Source organism: Colias philodice, chromosome 2 (assembly GCF_061535455.1).
Source record: "Colias philodice isolate Cphi_HAF_F1 chromosome 2, ilColPhil1 Martin Lab GWU primary, whole genome shotgun sequence".
Lineage (NCBI taxonomy): Eukaryota > Metazoa > Arthropoda > Insecta > Lepidoptera > Pieridae > Colias > Colias philodice.
The window spans coordinates 7,690,439-7,709,122 of NC_143087.1; the positions used below are offsets into that span (position 1 = coordinate 7,690,439).

The following is an 18,684-nucleotide window of genomic DNA, read 5'->3' on the forward strand; positions in this document are numbered from 1 at the left end:
TTTTATTAACATTATTATTTAAAAAGTACTCACGTTTTTCTGATATTCCAATTAAACATATTTTTTTACAGTACTTATAATTAATACAAGAAATATTCAAATGGAATAAACAAACTTTATTCAGTTGGTAAACAAATTTAAAATTACATATTTATACTTTATTCATATATTTTTCCTTTAATATACAGGGTTACAGGTTAAGTCGACCTATTCCTGTTAAGAGCGTGTAGTAGGGGTCAAAACAAACTGATTTGATCATATAATACCATATCCAAAAGTTAGCCGTTGAAGAGTTATTGCAATTTTAATTTTTTTCTTTAAAATGCCACTTTATCTTCGCATTTAGCGTTTAATTTTTTATTTTACTTATTTGGTCTGGGTTTTTTTGAGTTTTTAAGTAAAGGTTAAGTTAAACAATAATTCTCAGCAATAAAAATCCATATCGCTGCAAACAATTCAAAGAAATGGCTTTTAAACTAAAAATAATAACATTAAAATAATTAAGTTAACTCGTTTTAAACAAAGATATTGAAAAAAATCTCTATGAAAATGTGTCTGCAGATGTTTTTAAAAACATGTGCATGTTCTTAGCTATGTAAAAAGGTATGATAACCTCAGGTAGCATTCGTAGATTCCAAGAAATCGGGGTTATAAGATCAAATCAGTTTGTTTTGACCCCTACTACACGCTCTTAAAAGGAATAGGTCGACTTAACCTGTAACCCTGTATAATATTGAAAATAAAATTTACTTATGATACATATTTATAATTTACATAACTTATCGATAGTTCAACACGCAATTGATACCTATCCATCCCTATTTGTCACACACACATATATATAGTATCTATAGCTCATCTGCCTACTCTGAACAACGATCATATGGAACTGCCATATGCATGTACTTTTCCTGCATACCTAAGTAAACAAATCGGGGTACAAACATGGCGGGCTAGGGACGTTCACTTGTTCTACAGTTCTACAGTTCTACAGTTCACTTGTTGTTTCTACAGCTCATAATAACTAAGATGATTAAATGTAAAATGATTAAAAGAGTTCTATACACTTGATAATAAATACACTTTAATATAAGCAACAATTTAACAAAATGTTAGCCACTTACCGTTGAAAGGTTAGATTCGGCCTGTTTTTGCTTTGGCATAGGCCACAACCTACTATAGAACACTTCATGGTACCTATTATTATTTTCAATTATACTTATTACACTCGATTATGGTCGAAAAACACTGGAAAATCATAAAAATTTCACAATGACATCTTCTCACATGTAAACAAAACCGTATACTAAGATGGCGTCCGTGGCAGCAAAGGTACATCGATGCCAATGAAGAGGGCGCTAATAAAAAGAGTGTAGATGCTTTTTCTAAGGTAAAACCACTGTTGTGAGAAAGAGATGGGTATATCATTATTATTTCCGCGTCAAATTGAACAATTACGGCAGTTCCATAGGATTCTTTGTTCTGAGTCTGCCTACGATGCGCACTAAGCAATTTGTGCAATACACGCGCTCTATACTATTGTAATATATATACTCTAAGATATTATATAATAAATAAATATAATATGTCGTGGTATTAAATCAATGAACTCCTTTTTCTTCGTATTAAATAAAAATTAAAAGAAAACGGGAAAGTTATTCTTATGATAAAATTTTATTATATTCTGAAAAAAATAGCTGCTTTAAATATTCATAACATTAATTCAGATACAATAAATACCTATTATATAATTATTATTCAATTTTTCAATCAAATATTCAGATTTTTTCCCAATCGTTAAAATTATCTTTGTGCACAAGTCTGTCTTATTTAGTCTATGGATCGATCAAACTTTCAAAGGTGCTTGGCTTGAGCCTTGAGTCTGTGGCCACTGGCCACAGAGTACCTTTTTTTTATATGTCTGTGGCTTGAGTGCTTCAAAGTACCTATCTGTCCTATCCATGTTTTCACTTTTCATTTTTCAATACGACCTCAAAAAACAGAAACATTTCCTTACAAAAGTGGACTATCTACAGCTATTCCTGTTTCATACAATCGTAATTTAGTATAGTATCTACGGTAAAATCCTCGTATTTTCATTGTCTATCCTATTTTGTATTTGTCCGTACATAAACAGTTGAGAAATTTAAGTCTGCACCAACTACCAACACGAATTAATAATGACTACGGCCGCAAGGCCAACGTTTGATCCTGCTAGAGGTGGCCAAGGCCGCGGTGAGAAAGATTTAAGCGCTATATCACGACAGTACTCTAGTCGAGATTTACCAGGACATACGAAACTTAAGTACAGGTAAGGAGTGTTTTTAACTTGTGATGATTATGATTTAAGTTTAAGACGTATCACGTATGTTTTATTAACAAATAACAATTTTATATTATAGAGAGCAGGGACAAAGCACAACAGATGAACTTCGTTCAAGAGATTTCCGTAAAGAATTAGATGAGAGAGAAAAGGAGGTTAAGGTTCCAGCTAGACGCCAAAATGAGCCTCCCGCAAAGAAGACAAAAGCAGATCAGGTGCCTGCTGCAAGTTTAGATGCTGATGACCCTCTAGAAGGAGACTCATCTGATTCAGATGACTCGGACGATGACACTGCAGCCTTATTGGCTGAATTGAATAAAATAAAGAAAGAGCGAGCTATTGAGCAAGCTAAGAAGGTAGTTCATTGCTATTTATAAAATGTAATTTCTAGTTTATCATGATATTCATGAAATACAACAACTTGATTATATGAAAATATTGCACATTGAAAACTATATGTTACATTTTGATTTACAACGGTTTTGGTCCCACACAACTTGAACTCACTACAACAACATAGGATTAAAGTCAAGAAATTGCTTAATTTCTGACTTGGTTGCTAGTGAAATACTTCATTTTGAAATATATCTTTTTTACATATGAAATATATCTTTTGAAAGCTTTAATCAAAGAGACTTGTTTAGGACTAATGAAAGCTGGCACCATTTATACTAAATTTATTTATTTATTTTTTTAGGACAAAGCTAGTCGTCCGCTAAACGGATGAATAAAATAAATTAGTTGTCCGATTACCGGATGAATAAAATAATTTAATCGTCCGATAACATCTATTTATCTATATAGTTAGGTTATTGGGGTTTCTTTAGAGAACTGCCGCACGTATTATAGGTTTTTTGTGGGGGGAGGAGGGGGGAGGAGGGCACACGTTGGTATTTGATTTTTTTTTTGCGCGTCGACGGAGCCCCGCTTCGCGGGGCTCCTATTTCTGTGTAGTTTTTTTTTTAAGAAACCTAACCTAACCTAACCTAACGGCTAACCTAACCTAAACTTGATTTTTTTTTTGCGCGTCAACGGAGCCCCGCTTCGCGGGGCTCCTATTTCTGTGTAGTTTTTTTTTAAGAAACCTAACCTAACCTAAACTTGATTTTTTTTTGCGCGTCGACGGAGCCCCGCTTCGCGGGGCTCCTATTTCTGTTTAGTTTTTTTTTTAAGAAACCTAACCTAACGTAACCTAACGGCTAACCTAACCTAAACTTGATTATTTTTTTGCGCGTCAACGGAGCCCCGCTTCGCGGGTCTCCTATTTCTGTGTAGTTTTTATTTTAAGAAACCTAACCTAACCTAACCTAACGGCTAACCTAACCTAAACTTGATTTTTTTTTTGCGCGTCGACGGAGCCCCGCGAAGCGGGGCTCCTATTTCTGTGTAGTTTTTTTTTAAGAAACCTAACCTAACCTAACCTAAAGGCTAACCTAACCTAAACCTAACCTAACGAATTAAGGGCGAATATCTCGGCCATTTTTGATTTTAGAGAAAAGTTGTTCCTATAAAACATGCTTATATTAGCGTAATCTTTACGATAAAACAATAATAAATAGGTGTTATAATGACACCAACTCCATCAAAAATTTTCTAAGTCCTGCGCCCCCTTTGCTTTAGACCAACCCAACTAGCTTTAGTGTTAAAAGGTTATCTATTAATCCGAATAATCGGACGATTAAATTATTTTATTCATCCGGTAATCGGACGATTAAATTATTTTATTCATCCGGTAATCGGACGACTAATTTATTTTATTCATCCGTTTAGCGGACGACTAGACACTTCGATTTTTTTAATGGAATAAGAAGGCAAACTAGCCGACGCCTTGCTTGGTGGTAAGCTAAGTGCGCCGCCCATAGACTAAAACTTAAATTTTTTTTGAATGAAGTGTGATTTTAGTAAGTAGGTCTATAAGGATAATATGGCAAGTGCATCTGTACCATTCCTCACAAGGGACAATGTAACAATGTGGACAAGTGCATAAAAAATAAAATTGTTATTTTTAGAATTTACTTAATTATTTTTACGATTTATTTGTCAAAGTTTTTTTTTTTATTTGTGGTAGAACTTGCACTATACATTAAAGAAAGCTCTTGACTATGGTACTTACTTCAAAACCGAAATATATATTTAACTAGCTTACCGCCCGCGGCTTCGCCCGCTTTTTCTAAAACCTAATAAATTATATACTAAAACCTTCCTCTTGAATCACTCTATCTATTAAAAAAAACCGCATCAAAATCCGTTGCGTAGTTTTAAAGATTTAAGCGTACAAAGGGACATAGGGACAGAGAAAGCGACTTTGTTTTATACTATGTACTATGTAGTGATATAAAAAATATGTATGTGATATATTATGGAAATTCTTAAAGTTAAAACAATTCCATTTTATGGGTACTACATTTTAATAACACCATAATATGCAATGAAATGCAAGAAGATATTGTAATTATACAAAAAGAAAGACAAGAGAATTGTTTAAGAGGATGATCCCTAAATTTTATGTGAATTTGCATTAATATTCTGAAACAGTCACACATACAATCAAAAGCGATCAAAGAGCGCACGCGATATTCAACTTTATTATGGCTGTGTTAGCGTTAGTTCATGATTTTTAATTTCTTTCTACTTTTGTTATTTTGATCAACCCTTTATTTACCCACTAATTACCATTCAAACATTTATTTTAGGATGCTGAAAAGAAACAAGAAGAAGAGAGAATTAGAATGGAAAATATTTTATCAGGAAACCCATTGTTAAATTATTCTGCGGCAGGTCAAAAAAATGATCTGAAGGTGAGTCCTGGATATGTTTTGACAAAAAAATTAAAAAAATTAATAATATAAAATATTTACACAATTATTTAGTTATACATTTTAAAGAATAGAAAATATATATTCTTTTCGATTTTTCTATTCTTTAAAAAAATTGTATTTATAAAGCATTTAAATGCCTTATTATCAAGATTAATTACTGAATATATTTATTTACTGTTACTTTAAAGGTGTAATTCTGTTCGTATACATATAAATATTATGTTAATAACTATTATCATTCAATGTATAGAATATAATCTTCAGTGATTATTTTGTATGACAATATTGTAAATTATTTATTTCAGGTAAAACGGCGTTGGGATGACGATGTGGTATTCAAAAACTGTGCTCGATCCGAACCTGACAAGAAGGGTATCACCTTTATAAATGATTCCCTCAGATCAGAGTTTCATAAAAAGTTTATGGAAAAATATGTTAAGTAATTTGAATAGTGTATATCTAAATTAATGTAAAAGGCTAATAAAGATTTGTTTTGTATCCACAATTAACGTTTTATTTGATACTAATTAACATTCTCGTCATCTATTTTGTTATTGTAAAATTTCGCAGACACAGACAATTTTAAAGAATGGAAAAAATCCATCACGAGTCGGAAATCGAACCCGCGTTTTTTTGTCAAACCAGGGCATTAGGCAGGGCCTAGTCTTCCCATCATACCGCCTAGCATCAATCGAATTTCTTCAACTTTTTCTATTTTATCCTACAATTCGACAATGGCCGCGTTCCTTCCATACAATATTGTAATCATTGAAGTCATGATTAATATTGGTTAAGATTGGATGTCCTCGCGCAATAGAGACAATTTTTGTTTGGTATCGATATGTATCTCGATTTTTACAAAATGCGTGCCTGTACAATGTACATACCTGTAACGGTGGATCTTTAGGGGTAAAGCTGTGAAAAATCAAAGTTATAATCAACAAATAATTTTGAAATTTGGTACGTATCACGGTTTCAACGACATATAGAACAGATATAGGAAAAACTGTGAAAAATATTTTACAGTTACAACTTACAACGTATAAAAAATACAGGTTTGTACGGAACCCTCGGTGCGCAAGTGCTACTCACGATTGGCCGTTTTTTTTGTATTACAATATCCGTATTCGTATTCAGAACCCTACCACCCATAACATCCCTGATTGAAAATAATATATTATATGGTTCTTGAAAGAAAATGTAGGTAGGTACAGTGGCGGATTTATAGATTTGCCGCCCGTAGGCTATTAAATTTTTGCCGCCTCTAAATTTTTATATCTTAGTCCACAATCATATCAATTTTCTATCAATAAAATTTCAACTTTATAATTTGTGCTCCATCATCCTCGTTACATCAACTTTTCCCAAATAGTTATTATTATTGAGAATTATGGTACCTACCGTGTTAGATCCTTGATTATTTTTACAGCAAAGAATTAACAAAAAACATTATTTTAAGGAAAAAATATCTCAATCGTATACCACATGCATGCCTTAAGTGCGAAGCGCGTAGTAGGTATGCTTTACTCTTGCCTAAAAATCGAAATCCGATGTTTTCTCACATGAAACCGTAACTAACAGATATGATGTACCTACATGAATATTATTTAAAAAGCAACTTATCGGAAAGAAAAATGATCGCTGAGCTTATAAAAATCATTTTTTCGGTTATGATAAATTATTTTTTATTTAAAAGGAAATAATTTTAATGCCATATCGTATGGATTTTGGATGATCGTGTTCACAGTAAACACGATAAGTAACTTTCGAAAAAATAATTTTTCACTTCAATTTTTTTTTAATAAGTATACTTGTTTAACTGGAGAGAAGCCGTTGAATAAAAAATTGCAGCTGAGTATTGTTTTATCTTATTATAATTAATTCATTCCGATTGGCATTTTCTGAAAAAGTTGGCTTTGCGAAAAAGTTATCTGTTCTCAAATCAACAAGTTATCAAATCTACTGATGTAAACATTTAATTTAAATAATTCGTGTACATGAGCGCTTAAGGCCTGCTCATTTGGATTTTCCAAACTTTTTCTTAATGCAAATAAAATAATTAACTATTAAAATGTATCAATTTTCTAATGAGCAAATTGTCTCACTTCATATTTTGTGGAGGGAATTTTTGTGGTAGTCGATTTCGTCACTAGAAATTTCGGACTATAGTCGAATATGGCTCGCAATTTTGCGTGCTTCTCAAACTCACAGCTAGTGGCGCTGACATATTACTATAAGCATGAAGCAGTCTTATGTGATAGACGGTGTATTAATAAACGCAAATTTGACTCAAATTATTTTTTTTTTGTTACACTTTCTGCCTGTGAAATGATTGAAAATCATACTTGTCACTACTACGTTAAAAACTTGAGAGGGGGGGTCCTTGCATATACAACAAGTGGTTACCGAGGGGAGGTAGGGGTTGAAAAATCTTACAAACTAGGTCACGTAGTATGGGTACGTTCCCTATCATCGTCGTCGTCACCAAAATGTATAATGTATCTCTTCAAATCGCGATATCTCAGAAATAGTAACTCTTGGTAAAGAAATCATAGAAACCTTTTTTGTGGAGAATTATAAGATCTATAACTTTGGTCTGAGGTCTTTTTTTATAAAATTTACAGTTTTCGAGAAAAACACGACGAAAAATGTGTCCTGATTTTTTTACATTATCGATCAATATCTCGATAACGATGCATGATACGGAAAAAATGGTCGAGACTTTATTGTAGAGCATAAAAAAAGGAACAAAAAGTGTCTTTTATGTGATTTCCGAATTTCATCGGATAGCCGGGTTATTGCCGAAAAACAAATTTTTCCCCTTTTTTCAAGATGGCGACGAAAGCTGATAGGAAATCTTGGTCGAAAAACTCAAGTTAAGCTTTTCTAGGTATCCCCTACAACATATAAAAAAATTAGATGCACAAATTCACTTTCTTTTATTTGCCTTTTTTTCCTACGAAATGAGTGGACTATAAAGCGTTTAGGAATTGTTCATGCAGATGTTGAAATATTTATTAATTAGCACTGTAAATGAGAATATTTACATTTTTGTTAAATACATATTTTAATTTCTCTCCAATTTTCTAAATTCGTATTATGTGTGTGTATAATATTTTTTTTTTAATTTCTAAACCGAAATAATAAATGTATGAACTAAATTTGCCGCCCCTTAAAATTTGCCGCCCTAGGCTCCAGCCTACTCAGCCTGCTGGTAAATCCGCCACTGGGTGGGTATATCTATTAGGCATTAATATATTTTCCGTTAATGGATTTAGTTAGGCCTAAAACATCGCTTGCAGGAGGACATTAGGTATCCAAACTGATGATCACTAATGTCCTTAAATTTTTCTTTTCCGACTCCGACAGAGTTGTGAAGAGTGTGTGAAGTCCCGTCTCGACCCCTAGTAGATAAGGGGCAGATGCGTTATACATCTGTTTCACTGATCGACTTTCTTTAGGGACAAGTAGGTGATCAGCCTTCTGTGTCCTGCCAGACCAAACCATTTTTCGTCTCCACCGGGAATCGAACCCTCGGTTCTACGCTCACGCGTCAACCACTGTACCAAGGAAGCGGTCACTCCGACAGAGTAGTGCAAAATATTTGTGGTCAACAATATTTTTATTATCTTATTCAGAAGATTGTCGGTGTGAATCTGTATTCGCTTCGGTATTTTTTCAGATAAGTAAATAGTTCTTTGGAAGGGTACTAGAGACCTCTTTTATCTTTTGCTTCTATAAATTTATCATCAGAATTAATTTCGTTAGAGAGCAGTGCTTTAACTCATATTCATATTATGCGACTCCCAGTGGCGACTTCATCTAATAAACTTACTTTATGTAACGCAGACTGCGGAGGTATCATTTGGGTAATCAGCAAATCAACAAATATATATATTATAATAATAACAAACTACAAACATCTCATTTGCACCGTCTCGCGTGTGAATTATATTAGATATTCAATTTGGATTAAGTGATAAAATGCCTACATACCTTTTGCTTACATAAAATTTTATACAAACGGATAATTTTCAAATTAGGAAATGAAGCCGTAAATTTTAAGAACAGTCGATATTCTCGCTGATTGAATAACGTAATATGTATGCGCAGTGGAATGCTGTTAGGACTGCGGAGTGCGGCGTATAATGTTTACATGATTACGATGAGATGCGGTCGCGGGAAGGGAAGTTGTGGCGAGCGCGGTCGGCGTAGCGGCCCACCTTGAGTTGGCAGGTTCAGTCATCAGCGTCTGCGTTCGGTGTTCCTATCGTGCGTCGGAGTTGCCAGTTGCTACTCGGCATTCGCCAGTCGTGTGAGCGCTATGATAGCGTGCACAACGAGGCACCGTAAAATGGCTGGATCGAAAACGGTGTGGCAGTGCGCTTGTTTGTTTTTGTTTACTGTTATAACTGAAGCTGCGCTCTCTGGACTTTACATCGATAATGGAATAGATCAAACGATCATACATCATTCTATGACACGTCACGAAAGACAAGTTGTTGAACATGAAATTCTAGAGCTTTTGGGACTCGGCGAAAGACCGCGGCGTTCTCAATCACCGCCTCTGGATCGGTCAGCGCCAAGTTTTTTGCTAGATGTGTATAAACAGCTAGCTGAAGAACATGAACAAGCCCGTCCTACTCGGAGTTCTGAGATGGCTCTTAGCGGCGAGGAACAGCAAGCTATAGACGAAAGCGATCTTATTATGACCTTTCAAAGCAAAAGTAAGTACATATTGTGATATGAAATCAATAGCAATTTCTCTGTTATCGTTAGGCATGCATGTTATTTCTCTGAATTCCTTATTTTCCTAGAAGTATAAATATACAATATACATGCATTGCTATCAGTAAACAAATACGTTACCTATTTTTAGTTAATGTAAGTTCATTTATAATAAAACATTTTATCCACAATGTATACATAATGCGATAGTTATTATTCCTAGTAGTATTCATCAGTTGAGTTTTTTTTAAAACTGTTGTATTGGATCGTTTTATAATTTGTACAATGTACATAGGTATACCTACCTAGTTAAATTACACTAAATCGTGGGAAGTGCTTTTATTGGTGATAAATAATAATTCACTAAACAGGTAAAAAGTGCTCTACCTTTTGATTGCCAAATTACCGGTCCCCTCAGACAGAGGCGGGTTTTCGGAGAAAACTTATCAATTCTCAGGTAGCAATGATTCATTGACGTCCATCTAAAGCTTTTGTTTTATTTGTCTTGTTTACAGTGGCGCCTCAAATATGCAGTCAAATATAATAAAAGAATACTTACCCTTTGGCTTTTTCTAGTATAGGAAGAGTAGCTCTACTTACTTTCTCCTACCTTCTTTCTCTTTATCCAGCACTCAGCAGACAATTTTTTAATGTCTATTAAGTAGAAATACTTAAGAAAAACAAATTTAATGTTAAAGTACGTTTGTCTTCATGACTCAAATCGAATTCTTACATCTTACTTTTTAATTCAAATTTTGTCTGCAAACGCACGTTACACACTTACACTGGTAAATTTGGAATCTAGAGTTTATTATTACATACTAATAAAATTGTTAGTTACCGTCTGCCGCGGTTTCGCTCTCGTCCACTTAAAATATTTTATCTTCATATAAAATATGTAATTCCCCTGTATCCTTCAAGTTTTCGCTACAATAAAAAAAATATTTTAATCCTTCGAGTATCTCCTCGAAGGCTTAAAATTAATTGTGACTGAGTTTAGTTAATACACTGTTATCTGCCACGGATCCGTCCGGATATTGTTGTTTATAAGTTATTGACTAAAGGGACTTTTTATTTTAATTAAAGATAATAAAATTATCGGTATTCAAAGAAAAATCCGTAAAGTTCCCGTTCCCGTGGGATTTCCGAGACAAAACTTATCCTATATTTTTCACAGGCCTCAAGCTATCTCTGTACGAAATTTAAACCAAATCGGTTGAGCAGTTTTTGCGTGAAGAAGTGACAAACATAATTCGCATTTATAATATATTTTTGTAAGATGATAAGCATTGTGGCGCAAACTTCAGAACAATGTACTTGAACCCTGGAACATACTAAGTATTTCAGAGTTAATTAGACATTTTTTTCATATAATATGGTGTTGTTAGCATTTACTTCGTTTAATTAATACACACGTGCAGTGCGTGTTTAGTTACATCAAGTTTTGATAATATCCTCAACACCTGTTGTCATCTGTTAAGATGACACAATCAATTTGCATACTAATAATGTAAGGATATCTATTTAGGTATTTCATTTATAAATTCTTCGTATTGTCGATAAGTTGGTTAACGTTTAAAGGACGTTAACTTTATTGGGATTTCTTTGCATCGAGCATATTAGGGTTCCGTACCAAAAGAGTAAAACGGGACCCTATAACTGAGACTTAACCGATTTTTTTACACCCCTGGAATTAGGCAGGAGCTGTCGGTAGATCCATTCTTTTTCATTGATCGATTTTCCTTATTGACATGTAGGTAATCAGCTGTGTCCTGTCAGTCTGAAGCAATTTTTCTGTTCAGTTCTCGAATCCAGATCCAGGACTTCTCAGTTCTAACTTCTAAGCTCTCGCGTTAACCAATATGGCGCGGCGGCCCTTACAGAATGAAGTACTTCACAGTACCTATATCAAATACTATCTGTTCCATCATTCATTCTATTTTTTATATTTAATCAATTAAGGTATTATATTACTACCTTGTTCTTACTATGCGTTTAATTTATCAAATAATTTTGTCCGTCGTTTCTATTTCTGTTTGTTTCTAAGGGTTCGTTAAAAAAGTGATCATTCAAGAAAAGGATTGTTTCACAATTTTTCTACAATTTAGATTATGTCGGCTATATTTTTTATTTAGGTGAATGATAATTTCAGAGCATCATTTAGGCGTTTTGCGCCACGGCCACGGAAGGCACATATGGTTCGAAGTCACAGGAGCACCAGGTGATGCGTCGTCTCTTTTAACCGCTGAACTAAGACTGCATCAGGCTGCATCCCACACAGTAGACCCCACAGCACTGTATACAGTTGTAGCCCATCGAGTCATCAGCGTCGATAACTTGGGGTCAGTATTTCGTAAATTTTTATTAATATATTTTAAGTACTTACGTTAATAAATTGTTTATAGACAGGCCCCTATTTTTTTCGGTTATTTACAAGCTCTGTGACGTGTGTGTCCAATAAAATAATATGTTGCCATAACAGGAGCGGTCGGTTTGTTTTGATATAATTAGCAAAATCAAATGAAAAACATGATGGAACTTTTTGACCACTCATGTTGTTGAAGACGATTAATAATATTTTTTAGGATTTGTGGTAGTATCTACGACATTCCTTTGGTTGATATTATAAAATACTAGCGGCCCGCCCCGGCTTCGCCCGTGGTACATATGAAAAATAGATGTTGGCCGATTCTCAGACTTACCCGATATGCACAGAAAATTTCATGAGAATCGGTCCACCCGTTTCGGAGGAGTATGCAGACTAACATTGTGACACGAGAATTTTATATATATAAAGAGATTCTCAGACTTATTCGATATGCACAGAAAATTTCATGAGAATCGGTCCACCCGTTTCGGAGGAGTATGCAGACTAACATTGTGACACGAGAATTTTATATATATAAAGATAATGCCGTTGAGTTTTTTGTATAAGTATGTTGTTAAGGGTAATAATACAAATAAATGTATATAAAATCAGCAAGGTATTCTACTATTTTACGTACTGATTTGCAATATTATGTACTAGATTTCCGCCCGCGACTTCCCCCGCGTTTTCAAAGAAAAACTCGCATAATTCCCGTTCCCGTGGGATTTCCGGGATAAAACCTATCCTATGTGTTATTCCAAGTTGCCCTCTATATGTGTGCTAAATTTCATTGTAATCGGTTCAGTAGTTTTTAGGTGAAAGAGTAACAAACATCCATACAAACTTTCGCATTTATAATATTAGTAGGATTAGGTTTGCTATTTGACTTTTCTTAGTAAAACTATAATAATATCTAGTAATTGTAGCGACGAGAGATTAAATCGCGTACTGTATCTTTATTAGATTACCAAGTCACGGTGTATATTTTTTTATGTCTATTGAATATCTATCTATTTTCCTATGACACCCTATGATCTATATTTTTCTCTTGTCGTTCGTTGTCGGATTCTTTTAATCGTCATCGTCGTCGATTAATAGAATCCATTATATTTGACGACTTCATTACGAAATTCATTCCATTTTTTTTGTATTCCATACTTCAGCCTTCATTCCCAAAAAAATATTAATAATTAAGCACTTTTTAAATACGTTTCAGTGTTTAAAATTGCAGTTAGTGAAGGAAAATATGTAGCAGATTTTGTTATATACCATTTAGACTTTTGTTATATACCATTTAGACTTTTGTATTATATATTTTCCTCCAATTTCGTAGGTATATTTTGAACTGTCCAAAACTTGATAACTCTTGATCTTTGTACTCAATAATTTTTCACCAATTAATATTAGCATAATTGGTGGCTACATGCTGAGCCCATGGCCTTTTCGTCGTAATTATATCTTCGTCAACATGTAGCTATATTTTTCTGTTACTTTTTTAAATTGACGAAAACACAGGATGAAAATGATCATTTAATCTATAAATTTATTTTTTATGAACAATTAGATAATAATTTTTATTTTCATTCACATTATACGTCTCAAAAAGGTCTAGGTACTGTTTTCAAACATAAATAAATAAATATCTTTATTTGCATAATGTGTGTACAAAGATAACAAAATTACATTATAGATTAATACATAACTGAGTCACTACTCGTATTGTTTACAGAAGCATGCAAATGGAGCAAGTAGCCGCTGTTAACACTAGCGCTGGTGCAGAGGGCTGGTTGGAACTCAATGTGACGGGCGCTTTGGCGACTTGGCTTGGAGCACCAGCGGACAACCGGGGCTTTTTCATCACCTTACACCCTCATACACAACCTGGTAAATTTAACATGAAAATATAGGCAGTTAATAACATTTTTGATTAATATTTAAAGGCGTCTTATACATAAGTGCTGCCTGCACTTTTCTTATTTGATTTGGTATGACGTTTGGAACAGTTTGATTTGATACGACGCGACGTAAAGTTCTAAGTAGGTTACGAACTTATTTATAAATTCAATAAATACCTTAAAATACTTACTCTTTTAGTTAGACAGAATGTATAAGGAATGTGGTATAATATATAATACCTAACTAGGCACTTGTCCCATAATAAAAGCCCCGCCCGGGATGAAAGTTTTGTAAAATCGTAAACAATGTGTTCTTCTTTTGTTATAGAAGTTTATAAATCGAATTTGTGATTCTTAAATAAATACAGTGAATACTAAGTAACTGTATATAAATACTGTGCAAATAACCATGACCAAGTACCGTGAAACAATGTCACCTACCTGATCTGACTACCTATACAGTATACATACAACATCAATGTTTTGTATATTCTGTCCTTTCATTGTTCTTTTAAGAGCTTTTCTTTGTAATTACTGCCAAACAAATTATATTTATTCTTGTATTCAAAATAAAAAAAATATATATCTAAAAATGGAAAAGCTTTGTTGTTGAGAAGGGTATATTATAATTAATAATAATAAGCTGTGTACACATCCTGTAACAGCTCTACAAAATAAACGATCATTAAATATGAATGAGGAACCAACTAAGTAAAGTGTACACGGTAAAATATATTTATAGCTCTTTATGGTAAATCAATAATGGATCTACAATTCATTCCGAACCTTTATGTTTTGCCAATATGATTCAGATGTATGTTAAAATGAGATACCTTAAAATATAAAAGAAAGTCTTGTTAGTTACACAACTTATTACTCAAGAACGGCTGAACGGAATTTAATGGATTTGTCAGGACAATAACTGTCAAAATTAGAAAAACATCTAGGCGGGTGGAGCCGGGAGGAGCAGCTATTTCATACAAATACCTTAATTACAGAACGACATGTGAAACCTGAAGAGATAGGTTTAGAAGAAAATCACGCACCGAACTCAGAAGGAAAGCAACCATTTTTGGTAGCGTTTTTCAAAAATGGTCCTAAACTTGGCAGCGCGGATGCCGGAGCGAGGCGAAAGCGAGAAGCGAGGCGGTGGCGAACACACGGGTACTCGGAAAATTATTTGAAGAACCCTTTAACCGGTAATATTTCTTAATAGTTTTTGTACATAATATCAATATTATAGAAAAAAAATCGATCATGAGGCGGGATTCGAACCAGCATCTGCCGTCATTTTTGGTCATCAGTTTTTAGGCAGTTTTTATCAAAATAATGTGGATATATTAATGGCATCTAATGCAATATGTCCTATTTTATTAATTATAGATCTATCGTAATGATTTTTTGTTCGTATTATACTTAATAAATAATTAAATCTGATCTAGAGATGTTATTAATTATTATAAGAGCTTATGAAACTTCAAAGAGAATAGAACATTCTTGTAGAATTATCAGAATCGTCGTAATCTACAGTTTCTTTTGATTCGTTCACACTGTGCGTGCGGTATGACTAACACGGTCAAGAAGTCTAGACGGTAATTGAATAATTAATAGCATTTCGACGCATATACTACGCCATACGAGTATAGGTATTCTGATTTGTGTTTTATGGAAAAGACCCAGTGCATATCTTGATATTGTAATTATTTATATTTATTTGTCGTAAAATACTTACGTTTTCTTTTCGTAGTAATACCACCATTTAACATGCATATTAAAATCTATTCTTCATTTAAATAATATTTTGCGATTTATACAAAAGTAGACAATAAAAATATATACTGCGTATTTTGTGTTTTCCACAACTAGCCTACGAATGGTTATATAAATCCTCAAAAAACTGTTTGCGGTTATTTCTAATAATTAAAGCCCTTTTTTATGTTATTCAACGATCACCCTTAGAGGATCGTAAAAAGGGAGGTACATATTATTAATTCCAATAAGTAACGCTCATAATTTATTATTAAAGTGAAACTTTTATTACATCGTCTCAAACTTTTTGGTCTGTGTAGCGCATGTCGCGTGTATCGCGGCTGCCGAGTAGGTAAGTATACCTACTCTGCAGCCGCGATACACGCGACATGCGCTACACAAAGCAGTGTTCGGAACCGTTCGAACAGTTTCACTTTTACCGTGGTTTCATAAAACCACACAACATTTTTATCTTATTTAGGTACTCGTCTATTGTCTGTTTTCTTACTGTAATGGAAGCGTGTGCATGTCACCTAGAAGAACAGAAACTTGGTCTTTTATAAAGATGTAGATATTATTTTAATCAAATAAATAACTTTTGTTTTAGATACATCACATTGGACGACACGAAGCTGCGAAATACAAACTTTGTACGTTAGCTTCAAAGATTTGGAATGGCAGGTATGTCTTATATATCATAATATATTTCATTTAAATTTGTTTGCAGTGTTTTTTATATTAGAGTAGCTGTGTCAGCGACTTCGTTCGCGCGTGCGTTAAGTTCAAATTAAATTCTTCAAAATAAAATATAACCTATGTGTTGAGATGTGTTGTCGAGGAATAATAATTAAATATTTAAAAAAAAAATCTGGCTAGTTTGTTTTTTGTTAAAGCCGGACAACAGACGAACATTCATTGCAAAATGATTTTGTATGTCTTGTGTTTGTAATGAATATCTCTAGAGATTATAGCTAAGTATTCAATGTATGAATTTAATTATTCTACAGTTGTAATAAATACGTTCATATAACTAATAAAAAGTGTTACGTTAACTAAGTAAAACAAATGTTTTAGGATTGGATCATAGCACCCGAGGGATACGGTGCGTTTTACTGTAGCGGGGAATGTAATTTTCCCTTAAATGCACATAAAAACGCGACGAATCATGCCATCGTGCAGACATTGGTGCACTTACTTAATCCAACTCAGGTATGAAAATAGTTTTTATCATAGCAAATGAAATCGTTTAAAAATTACTATTTTATTATTATAGTGAGTAATAGGAGTTCAATTAATTACCTATCTTATCTTGCGGTTTGAGTTAAAATAAACTTTAAAAAAGCATAATTAACTTTCGCATAATATCGCGTTACTGCGAATTAAAATACATATTAGATACCTACCTTTATTCGCATACAATATTCCTTTATTAACAGAGTCCTTATGTCAAATATTAATTTAAAACATTTAAAATGATGTGATCTTTATCGTTAACTTGTTTTGTTTTAGGTACCGAAACCGTCCTGTGCTCCGATCAAATTGTCTCCAATATCCGTGTTGTATTACACAGACGATTCTAATGTAATATTGCGCAAATACAAAAACATGGTTGTCAAAAGCTGTGGTTGCCATTAATATACGTAACACTTATATGAAACACTAGTCTGTAATCCATCCAGTAATCTTACTTAAGTAACATTTTGTGGTAATGAATCCGAATGTCAAATAATTTATTGAATTCAATAGAACTCTTCTAATGCTTACGATAATATGGAATATTTAGGAATGAAATTGAATCTCAATAAATTTAATGCTACACTTTTGTTGTAATATAATAAAAGAAAAATAAATGTTGTAAAATGTTTGGGTCGTTTCAAAATTGCAAAAAAAAAATTGGCGCCTTAATTTGTTGTTCTGTATACTTACTTTGAATATAAATACAAGTGTTATTATCATTATTATTTTAATGTAATTATATTATAGGTAAGCGTCGAATTTAATTAATAATTTATGTGCCAATTAATTCAGTCAAACAATTTTAGCTTTAATTTTTACGAGTATAATTTAGAAGAGAATGTGAAATATACATAATTTTTTAACTATTTGTTTCATTTTCCTAGGATTGTATTAAAATGTTACAAAATATAAATATTTAGTTATATCATACAAGTAGTATGAGTCCTATGTAACTGTATTTTACAATATTTCTCGAGTAAAAGTTTGAATATATGTATACTAAAAAATAAGGAAAATAACGTAAAATTTAAAATTTTGACGAACTCACCTAAATACCTAATTGTTGTAAACGTATAGTTTGATCGGATTTTATAGTAACTTTAAATGCTTTGGTAAAAGTTAAGATTTCCGTAAAAAGTTGCATATTAAGTAACATACACAGTATCTACAGTAACATAATATAACAGGCGCTGATTTAAAGTTTAACTTACAGGGTTAGGTACTTTTAAAACACCAGCAACCTCGCAGGACAAGATAGTTAACATCATAATTGTTACAACATTTGTTCTACGACTTTTGATAATTTGTAGATTTTATTTTCATACAAAAATAAATACATATTCATTTAATTTTCCGTTTGAATATTATAAACTCTACGCGCATCCTAAAAACTACCTAAACAAGAAGCGAACGAGAGAAGGAAGGGGGCGTCGCGTCGTCCGGTCCTTTCGATTATGAATATTAGGAGAGTATAAAACCATTTAAAAATAATTTATTGCGTTATGCGAAAGCAGTTTTGCCTTGTACTATGTGCAAAATATTTTAACAAGCACCGGTTGTAAATCA

At 33.1% G+C, this 18,684-nt stretch overlaps 2 protein-coding genes across 2 annotated transcripts; both read left to right on the forward strand.

Annotated features, from left to right (window-relative positions):
* The first annotated feature begins 1,940 nt into the window (after positions 1–1,940).
* On the forward strand, positions 1,941–5,647 carry c12.1 (spliceosome-associated protein CWC15). Its single transcript, XM_089706423.1, has 4 exons — positions 1,941–2,311; positions 2,403–2,679; positions 5,017–5,121; positions 5,448–5,647. The coding sequence occupies exons 1-4, from the start codon at positions 2,181–2,183 to the stop codon at positions 5,583–5,585; spliced, it is 651 nt and encodes a 216-aa protein (XP_089562549.1). The 5' UTR covers positions 1,941–2,180; the 3' UTR covers positions 5,586–5,647.
* Positions 5,648–9,343: 3,696 nt separating this feature from the next.
* gbb (TGF-beta family member glass bottom boat) lies at positions 9,344–17,981 on the forward strand. Its single transcript, XM_089706451.1, has 7 exons — positions 9,344–9,869; positions 12,023–12,212; positions 13,968–14,122; positions 15,132–15,332; positions 16,490–16,563; positions 16,957–17,091; positions 17,392–17,981. Exons 1-7 carry the CDS (start codon positions 9,467–9,469, stop codon positions 17,515–17,517), a joined length of 1,284 nt encoding a protein of 427 aa, XP_089562577.1. The 5' UTR covers positions 9,344–9,466; the 3' UTR covers positions 17,518–17,981.
* The last annotated feature ends 703 nt before the right edge of the window (positions 17,982–18,684 follow it).

What these genes read in the sequence shown, in the direction of transcription:
- gbb (XM_089706451.1), top strand. Translation starts at nt 9,467, where the DNA reads ATGATAGCGTGCACAACGAGGCACCGTAAAATGGCTGGATCGAAAACG. An exon ending in ATCAGCGTCGATAACTTGGG is followed by an intron (nt 12,213 to 13,967) that starts GTCAGTATTTCG and finishes TATTGTTTACAG; the next exon opens with AAGCATGCAAATGGAGCAAG. An exon ending in TCAAAGATTTGGAATGGCAG is followed by an intron (nt 16,564 to 16,956) that starts GTATGTCTTATA and finishes CAAATGTTTTAG; the next exon opens with GATTGGATCATAGCACCCGA.
- c12.1 (XM_089706423.1), top strand. Translation starts at nt 2,181, where the DNA reads ATGACTACGGCCGCAAGGCCAACGTTTGATCCTGCTAGAGGTGGCCAA. An exon ending in CTATTGAGCAAGCTAAGAAG is followed by an intron (nt 2,680 to 5,016) that starts GTAGTTCATTGC and finishes CATTTATTTTAG; the next exon opens with GATGCTGAAAAGAAACAAGA. An exon ending in GTCAAAAAAATGATCTGAAG is followed by an intron (nt 5,122 to 5,447) that starts GTGAGTCCTGGA and finishes TATTTATTTCAG; the next exon opens with GTAAAACGGCGTTGGGATGA.